At 44.8% G+C, this 21,030-nt stretch overlaps 1 protein-coding gene across 1 annotated transcript in view; it reads left to right on the top strand.

The window, feature by feature from the left end:
* Positions 1–21,030, top strand: part of LOC129811817 (A disintegrin and metalloproteinase with thrombospondin motifs 6-like) — a 194,233-nt gene that overhangs the window by 83,658 nt on the left and 89,545 nt on the right. The window contains exons 11-12 of the mRNA XM_055863455.1: positions 12,413–12,554; positions 18,813–18,920. Of these exons, the coding sequence (XP_055719430.1) occupies positions 12,413–12,554; positions 18,813–18,920 (250 nt within the window). The remainder of the gene's footprint in view (positions 1–12,412; positions 12,555–18,812; positions 18,921–21,030) is intronic.

The following is a 21,030-nucleotide window of genomic DNA, read 5'->3' as shown; positions in this document are numbered from 1 at the left end:
CCACCTTCACTTTATCTATAAGGTTAGACGGAGACTTCTCCCCCTTCACTCTATCTATAAGGTTAGAGGCAGACTTCTCCCCCTTCACTCTATCTATAAGGTTAGAGGCAGACTTCTCCCCCTTCACTCTATCTATAAGGTTAGAGGCAGACTTCTCCCCCTTCACTCTATCTATAAGGTTAGAGGCAGACTTCTCCCCCTTCACTCTATCTATAAGGTTAGAGGCAGACTTCTCCCCCCTCACTCTATCTATAAGGTTAGAGGCAGACTTCTCCCCCTTCACTCTATCTATAAGGTTAGAGGCAGACTTCTCCCCCCTCACTCTATCTATAAGGTTAGAGGCAGACTTCTCCCCCTTCACTCTATCTATAAGGTTAGAGGCAGACTTCTCCCCCCTCACTCTATCTATAAGGTTAGAGGCAGACTTCTCCCCCCTCACTCTATCTATAAGGTTAGAGGCAGACTTCTCCCCCTTCACTCTATCTATAAGGTTAGAGGCAGACTTCTCCCCCTTCACTCTATCTATAAGGTTAGAGGCAGACTTCTCCCCCTTCACTCTATCTATAAGGTTAGAGGCAGACTTCTCCCCCTTCACTCTATCTATAAGGTTAGAGGCAGACTTCTCCCCCTTCACTCTATCTATAAGGTTAGAGGCAGACTTCTCCCCCTTCACTCTATCTATAAGGTTAGAGGCAGACTTCTCCCCCTTCACTCTATCTATAAGGTTAGAGGCAGACTTCTCCCCCTTCACTCTATCTATAAGGTTAGAGGCAGACTTCTCCCCCTTCACTCTATCTATAAGGTTAGAGGCAGACTTCTCCCCCTTCACTCTATCTATAAGGTTAGAGGCAGACTTCTCCCCCTTCACTCTATCTATAAGGTTAGAGGCAGACTTCTCCCCCTTCACTCTATCTATAAGGTTAGAGGCAGACTTCTCCCCCTTCACTCTATCTATAAGGTTAGAGGCAGACTTCTCCCCCTTCACTCTATCTATAAGGTTAGAGGCAGACTTCTCCCCCCTCACTCTATCTATAAGGTTAGAGGCAGACTTCTCCCCCTTCACTCTATCTATAAGGTTAGAGGCAGACTTCTCCCCCTTCACTCTATCTATAAGGTTAGAGGCAGACTTCTCCCCCTTCACTCTATCTATAAGGTTAGAGGCAGACTTCTCCCCCTTCACTCTATCTATAAGGTTAGAGGCAGACTTCTCCCCCCTCACTCTATCTATAAGGTTAGAGGCAGACTTCTCCCCCTTCACTTTATCTATAAGGTTAGAGGGAGACTTCTCCCCCTTCACTTTATCTATAAGGTTAGAGGCAGACTTCTCCCCCTTCACTCTATCTATAAGGTTAGAGGCAGACTTCTCCTCCTTCACTTTATCTATAAGGTTAGAGGCAGACTTCTCCCCCTTCACTCTATCTATAAGGTTAGAGGCAGACTTCTCCCCCTTCACTCTATCTATAAGGTTAGAGGCAGACTTCTCCCCCTTCACTCTATCTATAAGGTTAGAGGCAGACTTCTCCCCCTTCACTCTATCTATAAGGTTAGAGGCAGACTTCTCCCCCTTCACTCTATCTATAAGGTTAGAGGCAGACTTCTCCCCCTTCACTCTATCTATAAGGTTAGAGGCAGACTTCTCCCCCTTCACTCTATCTATAAGGTTAGAGGCAGACTTCTCCCCCTTCACTCTATCTATAAGGTTAGAGGCAGACTTCTCCCCCTTCACTCTATCTATAAGGTTAGAGGCAGACTTCTCCCCCTTCACTCTATCTATAAGGTTAGAGGCAGACTTCTCCCCCTTCACTCTATCTATAAGGTTAGAGGCAGACTTCTCCCCCCTCACTCTATCTATAAGGTTAGAGGCAGACTTCTCCCCCTTCACTCTATCTATAAGGTTAGAGGCAGACTTCTCCCCCCTCACTCTATCTATAAGGTTAGAGGCAGACTTCTCCCCCTTCACTCTATCTATAAGGTTAGAGGCAGACTTCTCCCCCTTCACTCTATCTATAAGGTTAGAGGCAGACTTCTCCCCCTTCACTCTATCTATAAGGTTAGAGGCAGACTTCTCCCCCTTCACTCTATCTATAAGGTTAGAGGCAGACTTCTCCCCCCTCACTCTATCTATAAGGTTAGAGGCAGACTTCTCCCCCTTCACTCTATCTATAAGGTTAGAGGCAGACTTCTCCCCCTTCACTCTATCTATAAGGTTAGAGGCAGACTTCTCCCCCTTCACTCTATCTATAAGGTTAGAGGCAGACTTCTCCCCCTTCACTCTATCTATAAGGTTAGAGGCAGACTTCTCCCCCTTCACTCTATCTATAAGGTTAGAGGCAGACTTCTCCCCCTTCACTCTATCTATAAGGTTAGAGGCAGACTTCTCCCCCCTCACTCTATCTATAAGGTTAGAGGCAGACTTCTCCCCCTTCACTCTATCTATAAGGTTAGAGGCAGACTTCTCCCCCTTCACTCTATCTATAAGGTTAGAGGCAGACTTCTCCCCCTTCACTCTATCTATAAGGTTAGAGGCAGACTTCTCCCCCTTCACTCTATCTATAAGGTTAGAGGCAGACTTCTCCCCCTTCACTCTATCTATAAGGTTAGAGGCAGACTTCTCCCCCTTCACTCTATCTATAAGGTTAGAGGCAGACTTCTCCCCCCTCACTCTATCTATAAGGTTAGAGGCAGACTTCTCCCCCTTCACTCTATCTATAAGGTTAGAGGCAGACTTCTCCCCCTTCACTCTATCTATAAGGTTAGAGGCAGACTTCTCCCCCTTCACTCTATCTATAAGGTTAGAGGCAGACTTCTCCCCCTTCACTCTATCTATAAGGTTAGAGGCAGACTTCTCCCCCTTCACTCTATCTATAAGGTTAGAGGCAGACTTCTCCCCCTTCACTCTATCTATAAGGTTAGAGGCAGACTTCTCCCCCTTCACTCTATCTATAAGGTTAGAGGCAGACTTCTCCCCCTTCACTCTATCTATAAGGTTAGAGGCAGACTTCTCCCCCCTCACTCTATCTATAAGGTTAGAGGCAGACTTCTCCCCCTTCACTCTATCTATAAGGTTAGAGGCAGACTTCTCCCCCTTCACTCTATCTATAAGGTTAGAGGCAGACTTCTCCCCCTTCACTCTATCTATAAGGTTAGAGGCAGACTTCTCCCCCTTCACTCTATCTATAAGGTTAGAGGCAGACTTCTCCCCCTTCACTCTATCTATAAGGTTAGAGGCAGACTTCTCCCCCTTCACTCTATCTATAAGGTTAGAGGCAGACTTCTCCCCCTTCACTCTATCTATAAGGTTAGAGGCAGACTTCTCCCCCTTCACTCTATCTATAAGGTTAGAGGCAGACTTCTCCCCCTTCACTCTATCTATAAGGTTAGAGGCAGACTTCTCCCCCTTCACTCTATCTATAAGGTTAGAGGCAGACTTCTCCCCCTTCACTCTATCTATAAGGTTAGAGGCAGACTTCTCCCCCTTCACTCTATCTATAAGGTTAGAGGCAGACTTCTCCCCCTTCACTCTATCTATAAGGTTAGAGGCAGACTTCTCCCCCTTCACTCTATCTATAAGGTTAGAGGCAGACTTCTCCCCCCTCACTCTATCTATAAGGTTAGAGGCAGACTTCTCCCCCTTCACTCTATCTATAAGGTTAGAGGCAGACTTCTCCCCCTTCACTCTATCTATAAGGTTAGAGGCAGACTTCTCCCCCTTCACTCTATCTATAAGGTTAGAGGCAGACTTCTCCCCCTTCACTCTATCTATAAGGTTAGAGGCAGACTTCTCCCCCCTCACTCTATCTATAAGGTTAGAGGCAGACTTCTCCCCCTTCACTTTATCTATAAGGTTAGAGGGAGACTTCTCCCCCTTCACTCTATCTATAAGGTTAGAGGCAGACTTCTCCCCCTTCACTCTATCTATAAGGTTAGAGGCAGACTTCTCCCCCTTCACTTTATCTATAAGGTTAGAGGCAGACTTCTCCCCCCTCACTCTATCTATAAGGTTAGAGGCAGACTTCTCCCCCTTCACTCTATCTATAAGGTTAGAGGCAGACTTCTCCCCCTTCACTCTATCTATAAGGTTAGAGGCAGACTTCTCCCCCCTCACTCTATCTATAAGGTTAGAGGCAGACTTCTCCCCCTTCACTCTATCTATAAGGTTAGAGGCAGACTTCTCCCCCTTCACTCTATCTATAAGGTTAGAGGCAGACTTCTCCCCCTTCACTCTATCTATAAGGTTAGAGGGAGACTTCTCCCCCTTCACTCTATCTATAAGGTTAGAGGCAGACTTCTCCCCCTTCACTCTATCTATAAGGTTAGAGGCAGACTTCTCCCCCCTCACTCTATCTATAAGGTTAGAGGCAGACTTCTCCCCCTTCACTCTATCTATAAGGTTAGAGGCAGACTTCTCCCCCTTCACTCTATCTATAAGGTTAGAGGCAGACTTCTCCCCCTTCACTCTATCTATAAGGTTAGAGGCAGACTTCTCCCCCTTCACTCTATCTATAAGGTTAGAGGCAGACTTCTCCCCCTTCACTTTATCTATAAGGTTAGAGGGAGACTTCTCCCCCTTCACTCTATCTATAAGGTTAGAGGCAGACTTCTCCCCCTTCACTCTATCTATAAGGTTAGAGGCAGACTTCTCCCCCCTCACTCTATCTATAAGGTTAGAGGCAGACTTCTCCCCCCTCACTCTATCTATAAGGTTAGAGGCAGACTTCTCCCCCTTCACTCTATCTATAAGGTTAGAGGCAGACTTCTCCCCCTTCACTCTATCTATAAGGTTAGAGGCAGACTTCTCCCCCTTCACTCTATCTATAAGGTTAGAGGCAGACTTCTCCCCCTTCACTCTATCTATAAGGTTAGAGGCAGACTTCTCCCCCTTCACTCTATCTATAAGGTTAGAGGCAGACTTCTCCCCCTTCACTCTATCTATAAGGTTAGAGGCAGACTTCTCCCCCTTCACTCTATCTATAAGGTTAGAGGCAGACTTCTCCCCCTTCACTCTATCTATAAGGTTAGAGGCAGACTTCTCCCCCTTCACTCTATCTATAAGGTTAGAGGCAGACTTCTCCCCCTTCACTCTATCTATAAGGTTAGAGGCAGACTTCTCCCCCTTCACTCTATCTATAAGGTTAGAGGCAGACTTCTCCCCCCTCACTCTATCTATAAGGTTAGAGGCAGACTTCTCCCCCTTCACTCTATCTATAAGGTTAGAGGCAGACTTCTCCCCCTTCACTCTATCTATAAGGTTAGAGGCAGACTTCTCCCCCTTCACTCTATCTATAAGGTTAGAGGCAGACTTCTCCCCCTTCACTCTATCTATAAGGTTAGAGGCAGACTTCTCCCCCTTCACTCTATCTATAAGGTTAGAGGCAGACTTCTCCCCCTTCACTCTATCTATAAGGTTAGAGGCAGACTTCTCCCCCCTCACTCTATCTATAAGGTTAGAGGCAGACTTCTCCCCCTTCACTCTATCTATAAGGTTAGAGGCAGACTTCTCCCCCTTCACTCTATCTATAAGGTTAGAGGCAGACTTCTCCCCCTTCACTCTATCTATAAGGTTAGAGGCAGACTTCTCCCCCTTCACTCTATCTATAAGGTTAGAGGCAGACTTCTCCCCCTTCACTCTATCTATAAGGTTAGAGGCAGACTTCTCCCCCTTCACTCTATCTATAAGGTTAGAGGCAGACTTCTCCCCCTTCACTCTATCTATAAGGTTAGAGGCAGACTTCTCCCCCTTCACTCTATCTATAAGGTTAGAGGCAGACTTCTCCCCCTTCACTTTATCTATAAGGTTAGAGGCAGACTTCTCCCCCTTCACTCTATCTATAAGGTTAGAGGCAGACTTCTCCCCCTTCACTCTATCTATAAGGTTAGAGGCAGACTTCTCCCCCTTCACTCTATCTATAAGGTTAGAGGCAGACTTCTCCCCCTTCACTTTATCTATAAGGTTAGAGGGAGACTTCTCCCCCTTCACTCTATCTATAAGGTTAGAGGCAGACTTCTCCCCCTTCACTCTATCTATAAGGTTAGAGGCAGACTTCTCCCCCTTCACTCTATCTATAAGGTTAGAGGCAGACTTCTCCCCCCTCACTCTATCTATAAGGTTAGAGGCAGACTTCTCCCCCTTCACTCTATCTATAAGGTTAGAGGCAGACTTCTCCCCCTTCACTCTATCTATAAGGTTAGAGGCAGACTTCTCCCCCTTCACTCTATCTATAAGGTTAGAGGCAGACTTCTCCCCCTTCACTCTATCTATAAGGTTAGAGGCAGACTTCTCCCCCTTCACTCTATCTATAAGGTTAGAGGCAGACTTCTCCCCCTTCACTCTATCTATAAGGTTAGAGGCAGACTTCTCCCCCCTTCACTCTATCTATAAGGTTAGAGGCAGACTTCTCCCCCTTCACTCTATCTATAAGGTTAGAGGCAGACTTCTCCCCCTTCACTCTATCTATAAGGTTAGAGGCAGACTTCTCCCCCTTCACTCTATCTATAAGGTTAGAGGCAGACTTCTCCCCCTTCACTCTATCTATAAGGTTAGAGGCAGACTTCTCCCCCCTCACTCTATCTATAAGGTTAGAGGCAGACTTCTCCCCCTTCACTCTATCTATAAGGTTAGAGGCAGACTTCTCCCCCTTCACTCTATCTATAAGGTTAGAGGCAGACTTCTCCCCCTTCACTCTATCTATAAGGTTAGAGGCAGACTTCTCCCCCCTCACTCTATCTATAAGGTTAGAGGCAGACTTCTCCCCCTTCACTCTATCTATAAGGTTAGAGGCAGACTTCTCCCCCTTCACTCTATCTATAAGGTTAGAGGCAGACTTCTCCCCCTTCACTCTATCTATAAGGTTAGAGGCAGACTTCTCCCCCTTCACTCTATCTATAAGGTTAGAGGCAGACTTCTCCCCCTTCACTCTATCTATAAGGTTAGAGGCAGACTTCTCCCCCTTCACTCTATCTATAAGGTTAGAGGCAGACTTCTCCCCCTTCACTCTATCTATAAGGTTAGAGGCAGACTTCTCCCCCCTCACTCTATCTATAAGGTTAGAGGCAGACTTCTCCCCCTTCACTCTATCTATAAGGTTAGAGGCAGACTTCTCCCCCTTCACTCTATCTATAAGGTTAGAGGCAGACTTCTCCCCCTTCACTTTATCTATAAGGTTAGAGGCAGACTTCTCCCCCTTCACTCTATCTATAAGGTTAGAGGCAGACTTCTCCCCCTTCACTCTATCTATAAGGTTAGAGGCAGACTTCTCCCCCCTCACTCTATCTATAAGGTTAGAGGCAGACTTCTCCCCCTTCACTCTATCTATAAGGTTAGAGGCAGACTTCTCCCCCTTCACTCTATCTATAAGGTTAGAGGCAGACTTCTCCCCCTTCACTCTATCTATAAGGTTAGAGGCAGACTTCTCCCCCTCACTCTATCTATAAGGTTAGAGGCAGACTTCTCCCCCCTCACTCTATCTATAAGGTTAGAGGCAGACTTCTCCCCCTTCACTCTATCTATAAGGTTAGAGGCAGACTTCTCCCCCTTCACTCTATCTATAAGGTTAGAGGCAGACTTCTCCCCCTTCACTCTATCTATAAGGTTAGAGGCAGACTTCTCCCCCTTCACTCTATCTATAAGGTTAGAGGCAGACTTCTCCCCCCTCACTCTATCTATAAGGTTAGAGGCAGACTTCTCCCCCTTCACTCTATCTATAAGGTTAGAGGCAGACTTCTCCCCCTTCACTCTATCTATAAGGTTAGAGGCAGACTTCTCCCCCTTCACTCTATCTATAAGGTTAGAGGCAGACTTCTCCCCCTTCACTCTATCTATAAGGTTAGAGGCAGACTTCTCCCCCTTCACTCTATCTATAAGGTTAGAGGCAGACTTCTCCCCCTTCACTCTATCTATAAGGTTAGAGGCAGACTTCTCCCCCTTCACTCTATCTATAAGGTTAGAGGCAGACTTCTCCCCCTTCACTCTATCTATAAGGTTAGAGGCAGACTTCTCCCCCTTCACTCTATCTATAAGGTTAGAGGCAGACTTCTCCCCCTCACTCTATCTATAAGGTTAGAGGCAGACTTCTCCCCCTTCACTCTATCTATAAGGTTAGAGGCAGACTTCTCCCCCTTCACTCTATCTATAAGGTTAGAGGCAGACTTCTCCCCCCTCACTCTATCTATAAGGTTAGAGGCAGACTTCTCCCCCTTCACTTTATCTATAAGGTTAGAGGGAGACTTCTCCCCCTTCACTTTATCTATAAGGTTAGAGGCAGACTTCTCCCCCTTCACTCTATCTATAAGGTTAGAGGCAGACTTCTCCCCCTTCACTCTATCTATAAGGTTAGAGGCAGACTTCTCCCCCTTCACTCTATCTATAAGGTTAGAGGGAGACTTCTCCCCCTTCACTCTATCTATAAGGTTAGAGGCAGACTTCTCCCCCTTCACTCTATCTATAAGGTTAGAGGCAGACTTCTCCCCCCTCACTCTATCTATAAGGTTAGAGGCAGACTTCTCCCCCTCACTCTATCTATAAGGTTAGAGGCAGACTTCTCCCCCTTCACTCTATCTATAAGGTTAGAGGCAGACTTCTCCCCCTTCACTCTATCTATAAGGTTAGAGGCAGACTTCTCCCCCTTCACTCTATCTATAAGGTTAGAGGCAGACTTCTCCCCCTTCACTCTATCTATAAGGTTAGAGGCAGACTTCTCCCCCTTCACTCTATCTATAAGGTTAGAGGCAGACTTCTCCCCCTTCACTCTATCTATAAGGTTAGAGGCAGACTTCTCCCCCTTCACTCTATCTATAAGGTTAGAGGCAGACTTCTCCCCCTTCACTCTATCTATAAGGTTAGAGGCAGACTTCTCCCCCCTCACTCTATCTATAAGGTTAGAGGCAGACTTCTCCCCCTTCACTCTATCTATAAGGTTAGAGGCAGACTTCTCCTCCTTCACTTTATCTATAAGGTTAGAGGCAGACTTCTCCCCCTTCACTTTATCTATAAGGTTAGAGGGAGACTTCTCCCCCTTCACTCTATCTATAAGGTTAGAGGCAGACTTCTCCCCCTTCACTCTATCTATAAGGTTAGAGGCAGACTTCTCCCCCCTCACTCTATCTATAAGGTTAGAGGCAGACTTCTCCCCCTTCACTCTATCTATAAGGTTAGAGGCAGACTTCTCCCCCTTCACTCTATCTATAAGGTTAGAGGCAGACTTCTCCCCCTTCACTCTATCTATAAGGTTAGAGGCAGACTTCTCCCCCTTCACTCTATCTATAAGGTTAGAGGCAAACTTCTCCCCCCTCACTCTATCTATAAGGTTAGAGGCAGACTTCTCTCCCCTCACTCTATCTATAAGGTTAGAGGCAGACTTCTCCCCCTTCACTCTATCTATAAGGTTAGAGGCAGACTTCTCCCCCTTCACTCTATCTATAAGGTTAGAGGCAGACTTCTCCCCCCTCACTCTATCTATAAGGTTAGAGGCAGACTTCTCCCCCTTCACTTTATCTATAAGGTTAGAGGGAGACTTCTCCCCCTTCACTTTATCTATAAGGTTAGAGGCAGACTTCTCCCCCTTCACTCTATCTATAAGGTTAGAGGCAGACTTCTCCCCCTTCACTCTATCTATAAGGTTAGAGGCAGACTTCTCCCCCTTCACTCTATCTATAAGGTTAGAGGCAGACTTCTCCCCCTTCACTCTATCTATAAGGTTAGAGGCAGACTTCTCCCCCTTCACTCTATCTATAAGGTTAGAGGCAGACTTCTCCCCCCTCACTCTATCTATAAGGTTAGAGGCAGACTTCTCCCCCCTCACTCTATCTATAAGGTTAGAGGCAGACTTCTCCCCCTTCACTTTATCTATAAGGTTAGAGGCAGACTTCTCCCCCTTCACTCTATCTATAAGGTCAGAGGCAGACTTCTCCCCCTTCACTCTATCTATAAGTTTAGAGGCAGACTTCTCCCCCTTCACTCTATCTATAGGGTTAGAGGGAGACTTCTCCCCCTTCACTTTATCTATAAGGTTAGAGGCAGACTTCTCCCCCTTCACTCTTTCTATAAGGTTAGAGGCAGACTTCTCCCCCCTCACTCTATCTATAAGGTTAGAGGCAGACTTCTCCCCCTTCACTCTATCTATAAGGTTAGAGGCAGACTTCTCCTCCTTCACTTTATCTATAAGGTTAGAGGGAGACTTCTCCCCCTTCACTCTATCTATAAGGTTAGAGGCAGACTTCTCCCCCCTCACTCTATCTATAAGGTTAGAGGCAGACGTCTCCCCCTTCACTCTATCTATAAGGTTAGAGGCAGACTTCTCCCCCCTCACTCTATCTATAAGGTTAGAGGCAGACTTCTCCCCCTTCACTCTATCTATAAGGTTAGAGGCAGACTTCTCCCCCCTCACTCTATCTATAAGGTTAGAGGCAGACTTCTCCCCCCTCACTCTATCTATAAGGTTAGAGGCAGACTTCTCCCCCTTCACTCTATCTATAAGGTTAGAGGCAGACTTCTCCCCCTTCACTCTATCTATAAGGTTAGAGGCAGACTTCTCCCCCTTCACTCTATCTATAAGGTTAGAGGCAGACTTCTCCCCCTTCACTCTATCTATAAGGTTAGAGGCAGACTTCTCCCCTTTCAGTCTATCTATAAGGTTAGAGGCAGACTTCTCCTCCTTCACTTTATCTATAAGGTTAGACGGAGACTTCTCCCCCTTCACTCTATCTATAAGGTTAGAGGCAGACTTCTCCCCCTTCACTCTATCTATAAGGTTAGAGGCAGACTTCTCCCCCCTCACTCTATCTATAAGGTTAGAGGCAGACTTCTCCCCCTTCACTTTATCTATAAGGTTAGAGGGAGACTTCTCCCCCTACACTTTATCTATAAGGTTAGAGGGAGACTTCTCCCCTTACACTTTATCTATAAGGTTAGAGGCAGACTTCTCCCCCTTCACTCTATCTATAAGGTTAGAGGCAGACCTCTCCTCCTTCACTTTATCTATAAGGTTATAGGGAGACTTCTCCCCCTTCACTTTATCTATAAGGTTGGAGGGAGACTTCTCCCCCTTCACTCTATCTATAAGGTTAGAGGCAGACTTCTCCCCCTTCACTCTTTCTATAAGGTTAGAGGCAGACAAGGGTTCCTCTCTGTTTTGACACATGAATGATGCACTGCCACACAATTGAAACCATACAAGACAGGTGTGACTAGGGTTGATATAAACTGTATTTTCATCATAAGTCATTTTAAGTCATTGTGGTGGAATTGTGAAAGAATGTGTGCAGTATAGGGTGAGAGGTGGCCTGTAAAGGAAAGGATTGATGTTATGTTGCTTAACCAGTGATCCTCTCTCCTGGTCATGGAGGGCTGCAGTATATATACTAGTAGCTAGTATCTTCCGTCTATACTTAGCCCCGTGTTTCCAAAACTCTCCCTGAGCCATTCCACTTATTTGATCTTTTCCAACGCTAGCACACCTGATTCCACTAGTCAACTAATCATCAAGCCTTTGATTAGTCCAATAAGGTGTGGTAGACCTGGAACAGACCTGGAGAGCTAGCCTTGAATGTCTGGGGGATACTGGAGGAGAGCTAGCCTTAAACGGGTGGGGGGTACTGGAGGAGAGATAGCCTTGAACGGCTTGGGGGTACTGGAGGAGAGATAGCCTTGAACGGCTGGGGGGTACTGGAGGAGAGCTAGCCTTGAACGGCTGGGGGGTACTGGAGGAGAGATAGCCTTGAACGGCTGGGGGGTACTGGAGGAGAGATAGCCTTGAACGGCTGGGAGGTACTGGAGGAGAGTTAGCCTTGAACGGCTGGGGGGTACTGGAGGAGAGCTAGCCTTGAACGGCTAGGGGGTACTGGAGGAGAGCTAGCCTTGAACGGCTAGGGGGTACTGGAGGAGAGCTAGCCTTGAACGGCTAGGGGGTACTGGAGGAGAGCTAGCCTTGAACGGCTAGGGGGTACTGGAGGAGAGCTAGCCTTGAACGGCTAGGGGGTACTGGAGGAGAGCTAGCCTTGAACGGCTGGGGGATACTGGAGGAGAGCTAGCCTTGAACGGCTGGGGGGTACTGGAGGAGAGCTAGCCTTGAATGGCTGGGGGGTACTGGAGGAGAGATAGCCTTGAACGGCTGGGGGGTACTGGAGGAGAGATAGCCTTGAACGGCTAGGGGGTACTGGAGGAGAGATAGCCTTGAGCGGCTGGGGGGTACTGGAGGAGAGATAGCCTTGAACGGCTGGGGGGTACTGGAGGAGAGCTAGCCTTGAACGGCTGGGGGGTACTGGAGGAGAGCTAGCCTTGAACTGCTGGGGGGTACTGGAGGAGAGGAAGCCTTGAACGGCTGGGGGGTACTGGAGGAAGGTTTGGGAACCCGCGCGGTAGGCTCTGTGGGTGTGGTGTGTAAGAAACAATCCTATTGTAGGTTTGTTTTTTTGACAGCTCAGGTCGGGGGACGTGTCTGGACAATGAACCTCTGAAACGAGACTTCCTGTACCCAACAGTGGCCCCGGGGCAGGTGTACGACGCAGACGAGCAGTGTCGCTTCCAGTACGGAGCCTCTTCACGACAGTGCAAATATGGGGTAAGAAACCTGCGTCTCTCCGACTCTACAGTATGCATACAGTCTCTCTCCCCTACATCGGAGGACCATGCTGTTAAGGGAATAGTTGATCATAATCAGGGTTAGGGGTGTTATCATCATAATCAGGGTGTTATTATCATAATCAGGGTGTTATCATCCTAATTAGGGTGTTATCGTCATAATCAGGGTATTATCTTCATAATCGAGGTGTTATTATCATAATCAGGGTGTTATCATCATAATTAGGGTGTTATTATCAATCAGGGTGTTATCATCATAATTAGGGTGTTATTATCAATCAGGGTGTTATTATCATAATCAGGGTATATCATCATAATCAGGGCGTTATTATCATAATTAGGGTGTTATTATCATAATCAGGGTGTTATCATCATAATTAGGGTGTTATTATCAATCAGGGTGTTATTATCATAATCAGGGTGTTATCATCATAATCAGGGTGTTATTATCATAATCAGGGTGTTATTATCATAATCAGGATGTTATCGTCATAATCGATGTGTTATTATCAATCAGGGTGTTATTGTCAAAATCAGGGTGTTATTATCATAATCAGGGTGTTATCATCATAATCAGGGTGTTATTATCAATCAGGGTGTTATTATCATAATTAGGGTGTTATTGTCATAATCTAGGTGTTATTATCAATCAGGGTGTTATCGTCAAAATCAGGGTGTTATTATCATAATCAGGGTGTTATCATCATAATCAGGGTGTTATTATCAATCAGGGTGTTATTATCATAATCAGGGTGTTATTATCATAATCAGGGTATTATCATCATAATTAGGGTGTTATCATCATAATCGGGGTGTTATCATCATAATCAGGGTGTTATTATCATAATCAGGGCGTTATTATCATAATTTATTATCATAATCAGGGTGTTATTATCATAATCAGGGTGTTATCATCATAATTACGGTGTTATTATCATAATCGGGGTGTTATCATCATAATCAGGGTGTTATTATCATAATCGGGGCGTTATTATCATAATTTATTATCATAATCAGGGTGTTATCATCATAATTAGGGTGTTATTATCAATCAGGGTGTTATTATCATAATCAGGGTGTTATCATCATAATCAGGGGGTTATCATCATAATCAGGGTGTTATTATCAATCAGGGTGTTATTATCATAATCAGGGTGTTATCATCATAATTAGGGTGTTATCATCATAATCAGGGTGTTATTATCATAATCAGGGTGTTATTATCATAATCAGGGTGTTTAAATCATAATTAGGGTGTTATTATCATAATCAGGGTGTTATCATCATAATCAGGGTGTTATCATCATAATCAGGGTGTTATCACCATAATCAGGGTGTTATCATCATAATTAGGGTGTTATTATCAATCAGGGTGTTATTATCATAATCAGGGTGTTATCATCATAATCAGGGTGTTATTATCATAATCAGGGTGTTATCGTCATAATCAATGTGTTATTATCAATCAGGGTGTTATTGTCAAAATTAGGATGTTATTATCATAATCAGGGTGTTATCATCATAATCAGGGTGTTAATATCAATCAGGGTGTTATTATCATAATTAGGGTGTTATTGTCATAATCGAGGTGTTATTATCAATCAGGGTGTTATTGTCAAAAATCAGGGTGTTATTATCATAATTAGGGTGTTATCATCATAATCAGGGTGTTATTATCATAATAAGGGTGTTATTATCATAATCAGGGTGTTAACATCATAATTAGGGTGTTATTATCATAATCAGGGTGTTAGCATCATAATCAGGGTGTTATTATCATAATCAGGGTGTTATCATCATCATTTATTATCATAATCAGGGTGTTATCATCATCATTTATTATCATAATCAGGGTGTTATCATCATAATCAGGGTGTTATTATCATAATCAGGGTGTTATTATCATAATCAGGGTGTTATTATCATAATCAGGGTTAAGGGTGTTATCTTCATATCACCAGAAGGAGACATCATTGTTTTATTAGCACATGGGGTAGAGGCGTCTCATCACGGGTCTGATGAGGGAGGTTTTTACACACACACACACACACACACACACACACACACACACACACACACACACACACACACACACACACACACACACACACACACACACACACACACACACACACACACACACACACACACACACACCACAGTTTCATGGAATGCTAATGATTACCCTCCCCCCTCCCACAACCTTGTAGAATAACAACCCAAGGTAAATAAAGAGACACGAGCAGAGGGAGAACTAAACCATGCCACAGAAACAGGAGATGTTGAATCAAAGCCACAAAGAATTAATGAACCAATAAGGACAGAAAAAGAGTCTACCATTAGCCGAGATCAAGAGAGTTTATTTTGTTTCATTGAAAGAAATATCTGACAGCAGATTACCACAGGCCCCAAATTAAACCCTGTCATTTTGTCTCTTAAGCTCTTAATTGTGGTTTTAGATCAGCATGAAAGACAGACATTTATAAAAGTAAAGCATTCCTCCAGAGCCTGGCTCAGCTGTTCTGCGCCGGGCTGCTTCTAGAATCTACTCTTTTATCTGCTAGGATTCTGGATTCTGATCTGGAATCAGATCTATTTCACTCAGTCAGCCAGATGTCTAGTAAAGAGTTGTATTTAATTAAGAGCTCGCTGATCAAACCCATGTAACCATAGAAACAAGTAAAATATCTATGACTGGATGTGTAGTTTGCTTTCAGAGTTGATGTTACACTTTTAGAAGAAAAGGTGCTATCTAGTTCTGTCCCCATAGGGGATCCTTTGAATAACCCTTTTGGGTAGTTCTACCTGGAACCAAAAAGGATTCTACCTGGAACCAAAAAGGATTCTACCTGGAACCAAAAAGGATTCTACCTGGAACCAAAAAGGATTCTACCTGGAACCAAAAAGGATTCTACCTGGAACCAAAAAGGATTCTACCTGGAACCAAAAAGAGTTCTCCTATGGGGACAGCCGAATAACCCTTTTGGAACCCTTTTTTCTAAGAGTCTAGGAAAGGTGACTTCTCTTATCTGGGAGACAGTTACTCTGTACAACACATAAAGCAGAGCAGAGCAGAGCCTGCTTTAGTGCCACTAAAGACTAAAGAGAACCCCTAAAAGATATGGTGGGGGAAGAGAGGTGCAGTCACTCTTACACACAATGGTTGTGGTGCCCATTATGTTTCTGTCCTGGAAGTAGAACTCTCCATTCCCAACCCAGGTTCTAATGGGGACAGAAAGCCCAGTGGATAGGTTAGACTGTTGCTCCTACTGAAAGGACCAGACAGCATAGCAGCGGTTTCAGTGTTTCAATGCTTGCTCCTGTGGAATGGTATAAAAGAAGCCGAGAAATAGTTGGTGAAACATTTTTGGACTCACAGAACTTATTTAATTGACCCTTCACTAAGCCCTGTTGCAACCTCGGACAACATTTTCTAGGGAAGCCCAATTCCCCATTCAACCACTGGCGAAATCCCCTCACAATGATCTCAAACTGTGTTTTTAATACACAATGAAATTAAACACAGACCTCCCCTTGCTAATCAGGAAACTCTTGAGTATGTTGTGTCGGACTGTTATTACAATTGCTTCACGGGAACCTGGTCAAATTATATTGGTAGTGTAGCTAGCCACTGAATGGCTCTGAATTCACTTTTGGCATGCAGTCAAAGCTATAACCTCTTTTGGAGCTAACTAGTGCTCTCAAATTGTATGTATCATGATGTCGACAGCAGATGGTAGGTGTATTAATAGCATTGCTAACTTAGCTAGCTAACATACATTTTGAGAAAACAGGTTATATTAAGTGGCTAGCTAGCTAGCGTTAGCAATGTTTGGTGATCAATGAGACTGAGAGCTAGCTAACCAGCTGAGCTAGCAAACAATGTAACAAAAGTATAATTTCAGATACAAAAAAATACTCCATCAGCAGGTTTTGCATTTCAGGAATCACAGTAGCAAGTACTTCTGGTGCTTTGTTCAATTATTTAGCCATTTAAACATATATTTTTTAAAGAACTCTGTTTTGCCATAGCCCTCAATGGCTTGTGATCGTAAGTGTGTCCAAGGTGTCGGACTCAGGGGCGGGACTTAGCGAAGGGTCAATTGAATGGTCATTTCTAACTGACACTCTCAGAATGTTGAAGTCACCAGGGGTTCTATCTAGGTGGAATACAGCTACGACCGCAATGAACTTTTTCATAGTAGGTCAGAAGAACTTATGCAGCAGGTTAGGCGAATGAACGTAGCAGGTAAAAAGAGAGTGAGGTTAAGGTCAGGAAAGATAGTGAAAGATAGTGTAAGATAGTGTAAAAGATAGTGTAAATCCTCCAGACCAGACCAGGGACACATGTTCATTTAGACCTGGTTTAGCTTCTGACCTTTCAGCCTCTACAGCAGCTCTGAGCGTGCTGGCAGGGGGCCAAAGAGCAGGGAGGGTGAGGGTCACTCCGTGATAAGAGTTACCGACTCAAAGCCACAAACATTGCTTGTTAGGGGGAGGTAGTTGGAATAGTGGGGGGGCTTATTGAAAGCAGAGCTGGGAGTGGCGCAATGAGACAGGGCCGACTCGGAGTGCCAGTTTACAGCTTTTTTTCATCTATAGCATCTAGCAGCAGTAGATGAGACCTATAGAGACCAGCAGGGCCTGGACTTTATTTACTGACCCGTGGGGTCAGAGCCTGGACTCAGGGCCGTAACTCTTCTTCATGGCACTGCTCCTCTTCTGCTCTGCCGTACGCAGTTATCCAGTAAAGCCTTTGAAGTGGAGAGGCGGAGGGGGAACCAAAGAGGTTTAATGAGAAATCTAATGCAGCGTTGTGCAGAGCTGTCCTTGTTACACACACACTCGGTTTTACAATTTCATTTACTCCAGAGTGACTCTGACTTAGATTCTCTATCTCCTCCTCTCACATCAAACTCACCAAAGTTCCAAAAGAATAAAGACATTTCAAATGTCATAGTATGTCTATATACAGTATTGTAATGATGTGCAAATATCTCTCTCTTTCTACCTCTCCTTCCACTCGTTCCCCTCTCTCTCTCTCTGTCTCTCTCTCTGTCTGTCTGTCTCTCCCTTTCTTTCTCTCTCTCTCTCTACCTCTCTCTCTCTCTACCTCTCTCTCTTTCTACCTCTCTTTCTACCTCTCTCTCTGTCTCTCTCTCTGTCTGTCTCTCCCTTTCTTTCTCTCTCTCTCTCTACCTCTCTCTCTCTCTTTCTACCTCTCTCTCTCTCTCTATATCTCTCTCTCTCTCTCTCTCTCTCTCTCTCTCTCTCTCTCTCTCTCTCTCTCTCTCTCTCTCTCTATCTCTCTCTCTCTCTCTCTCTCTCTCTCTCTCTCTCTCTCTGTCCAGACATAAAGAGTTCTCCCTCTGTTATAAGAGATAGGAGATAAGATGGAGAAATTGTAGAAACAGAAGAAGTTGTTTGTTTTATAACTTCCTGTGGGACAAATATGTTTGTTATGTCTACAGTCTCTGTTCCCTGAGACTGTCTCCTCTCTGAGGGGCAGTTTGATATGCTCTCTGTTGTGCCAGAGTGATTTCCTATAACAGTGGTTTCTGTGAACTGATGTTAGCCGGTTTCTGTTGAGGTATGGAGGTGCAAGTGCTGCTCTAGATCCCTCAACACTGAGGGACATTAGTAGAATGGGTTGACCTTTTCAACATAAACTGGACTTAATCCATCAGACCTGGGTCAAATATATAGCTACTCCATCAGACCTGGGTCAAATATATAGCTACTCCATCAGATCTGGGTCAAATATATAGCTACTCCATCAGACCTGGGTCAAATATATAGCTACTCCATCAGACCTGGGTCAAATATATAGCTACCCCATCAGACCTGGGTCAAATATATAGCTACCCCATCAGACCTGGGTCAAATACATATGTCTACTACTTCCACATATTTCAGCTGAGCTTGAGTTAGTTTGCCTGGTGAAATGGAGCCTATGGAATAGTCCAAAGTGACTCCAAACTGTGCAACCTATAGTTGACCCAGGTTTGCCAATATGTCGGCTGCCTACAGCCAGGGATATGCTCCTCACCTTCTGTTCAGCTCTTTCACCTCAGTGCAGATGAAGGACAGGAGATGAGGAGGGGAAGTCACACTACATTTTGGAGTAGATCTCTAATTCACTTCAACAGCTCTATCTATGGCAATTGCCCTGCTTGTAATACACTCTCTGCAGTGAATTGCTTTATTCTGACCAACTTGCTTTTGCCTTCTTTCCTAGGAAGTGTGTAGAGAGCTCTGGTGCCTTAGCAAAAGCAACCGCTGTGTCACCAACAGTATCCCTGCTGCTGAGGGGACCTTGTGTCAGACGGGAAGCATCGAGAAAGGGGTAAGTCTATACTAGCAGTCTCATAGTCTACACCAGGGTTTCCTAAACTACGGGTCGCAACCCGATGTAGGGTCGCCGGATTTGAAAATAGGGTCACGAGAGAAAAGGTGCGCTTGGTTCATAGAAACGGGGTTATGTTAGTAACCTCCGGTAGCTGCTAGATGTGGTTGTAATCAACAGAGCGGTTTCGGTTTTCTTCCTACAAATGTGGCTCTATCTTTTGAATGGTTTAAGCCACATAATATTATGGCTCCATCGGGAACATGTACATACTCACTGTTTCCCTCAATTCTACACAGAAGATCATTGGGCGGCAGGTAGCCTTGTGGTTATAGCGTTGGAAAAGTAACCGAATGGTTGCTAGATCCAGTCTCCAAGCTGACAAGGTAAAAATCTGCCATTCTGCCCCTGAACAAGGCAGTTCAGGGGCCGTCATTGAAAATAATATTTTTTTCTTAACTGACTTGCCTAGCTAAATAAAAAATATAACATTATTGCCTGATGATCTTCTGAACCCAATATCTTTCTGATAGGTTTGTCATTTCAGATTGAAATGCTGTCAGACTGATTTGTAATATACTGTCATAGACCCAATTAAAAAATGAAACATTGGTCGATTACCACACTTTTTTTTACATGGTGGGGCCGCAAACATTTTTCAATTTTAGAACTTCTGAATCATCTTGTCACAGGAGAATTTGGCCTGGTTGCTGTGGCATTCCGGTAACCACGACAGCGGATGTTGACATGTCGTTAGACCAAGTATAAACTGGCCTTCAGTCTCTGCGACTGTCGCAACATCCGTTGTTGTGGTTGCCGGACTGCCACAGCAACCAAACCAAATTCTTCTCTGACAAGAGGATGTAGGAGTTCAAAGATTCTCTGATAAAATGGCCTTCTTTTATTTTGTCACACTGTGGCAGTACGCTATTTTCTGTAAGCTCGCCACTACCTTGTAAATAATGATGTTGTTGTGGGTTTATTTTCCTGTAATAATTAATAAAAAAATAGCTTAGGTTAAGATGTTGTCAGTTATACTCCGGTCAATATTTTAAATAGCTAGCCAACTTGGTAGCTAACTAGCTAGCAACAAACAAAAACATTGTTTAGAAAATGTATTTTAGTTGCCTGGCTTGCTAGGTTGACATTTACTGAATCTATTTAAACGGATGGGTTTATTGGAGTAAAATAGAGCACGTATGCTATTTGGAGCCCTGGGCTGCTGATGTCATGCAAAGACTGTCCTTTAGTGTTTATACTTTCTCATAACTTGCCTAGTTAAATAAAGGTTAAATAAAATAAAATAAATAACGACAAGTTTGATGTCAGACGAAAATAGACTGTTCATGATGTCGCTACAGCAATTGTCTACAGACGATAGACGGACTGTAAACCAGCCTTTAGAGTTTAGGGTAGGGACGTCCCAAGGATTCCACATAGCACTGACCCTAGTCCCAGTGTGACTCGCCACGCCGCGGTCAGGTTAGACGGACGACAGTGAGACAGTTTTAACACAGATTACGGCGGCCATTGTCACTGGATGGTCTGAGGTCTAAAAGGAAAGAATAGGAGGCTGTCGGGCTGTCATGTGTCATTACTGTCTGCTGACTGGAGCCTTTCAGAGCTGGGGGCCACCGACCAGGTCCTGGGCTACACAGGGGGCCCAAGTTGAGATCAGCTCAGGGGGCTTTAGGACAGGGGGCTTTGGGGGGAGGCTGATGACGCGCTCCTGTCTGGGTTGAGGGTGGGTGGTGAGGGGGATGTGGGGCGGCTTCAAAGGAACACGACTGTCAACCATTTGTCACCAGGCCTGTAATGGAGAGGCCCTGCCATCTAGAGGGAAGGGGGGGAGAGATGTTAGGAGAGGGAGGGGGAAGTGGAGGGGGACAAAGGGGAAAGCGTTGGTGGTGGTGAGAAAGGAAGAGAAGGATAGAGAGGAAGTAGTGATGTGTGGGAGGGAAGAATGGGGTAGAGAAAGAGAAGGGGGAGAGATAAGGAGAAGAAAGGAGATAAGAGGGAGAAAATAAGTGGTTTCCCAGGAAAGACTATTATGCTACTGTCCTAGACATTGGTACAGTAGTCATGTCACCCAAAGGTCACAGCTTTCTGT

This window comes from Salvelinus fontinalis, chromosome 2, assembly GCF_029448725.1.
Source record: "Salvelinus fontinalis isolate EN_2023a chromosome 2, ASM2944872v1, whole genome shotgun sequence".
In the NCBI taxonomy this organism is placed as follows: Eukaryota; Metazoa; Chordata; class Actinopteri; order Salmoniformes; family Salmonidae; genus Salvelinus; species Salvelinus fontinalis.
Note: the sequence above shows the minus strand (reverse complement) of the source record. Positions and strands in the feature narration are given on the sequence as shown.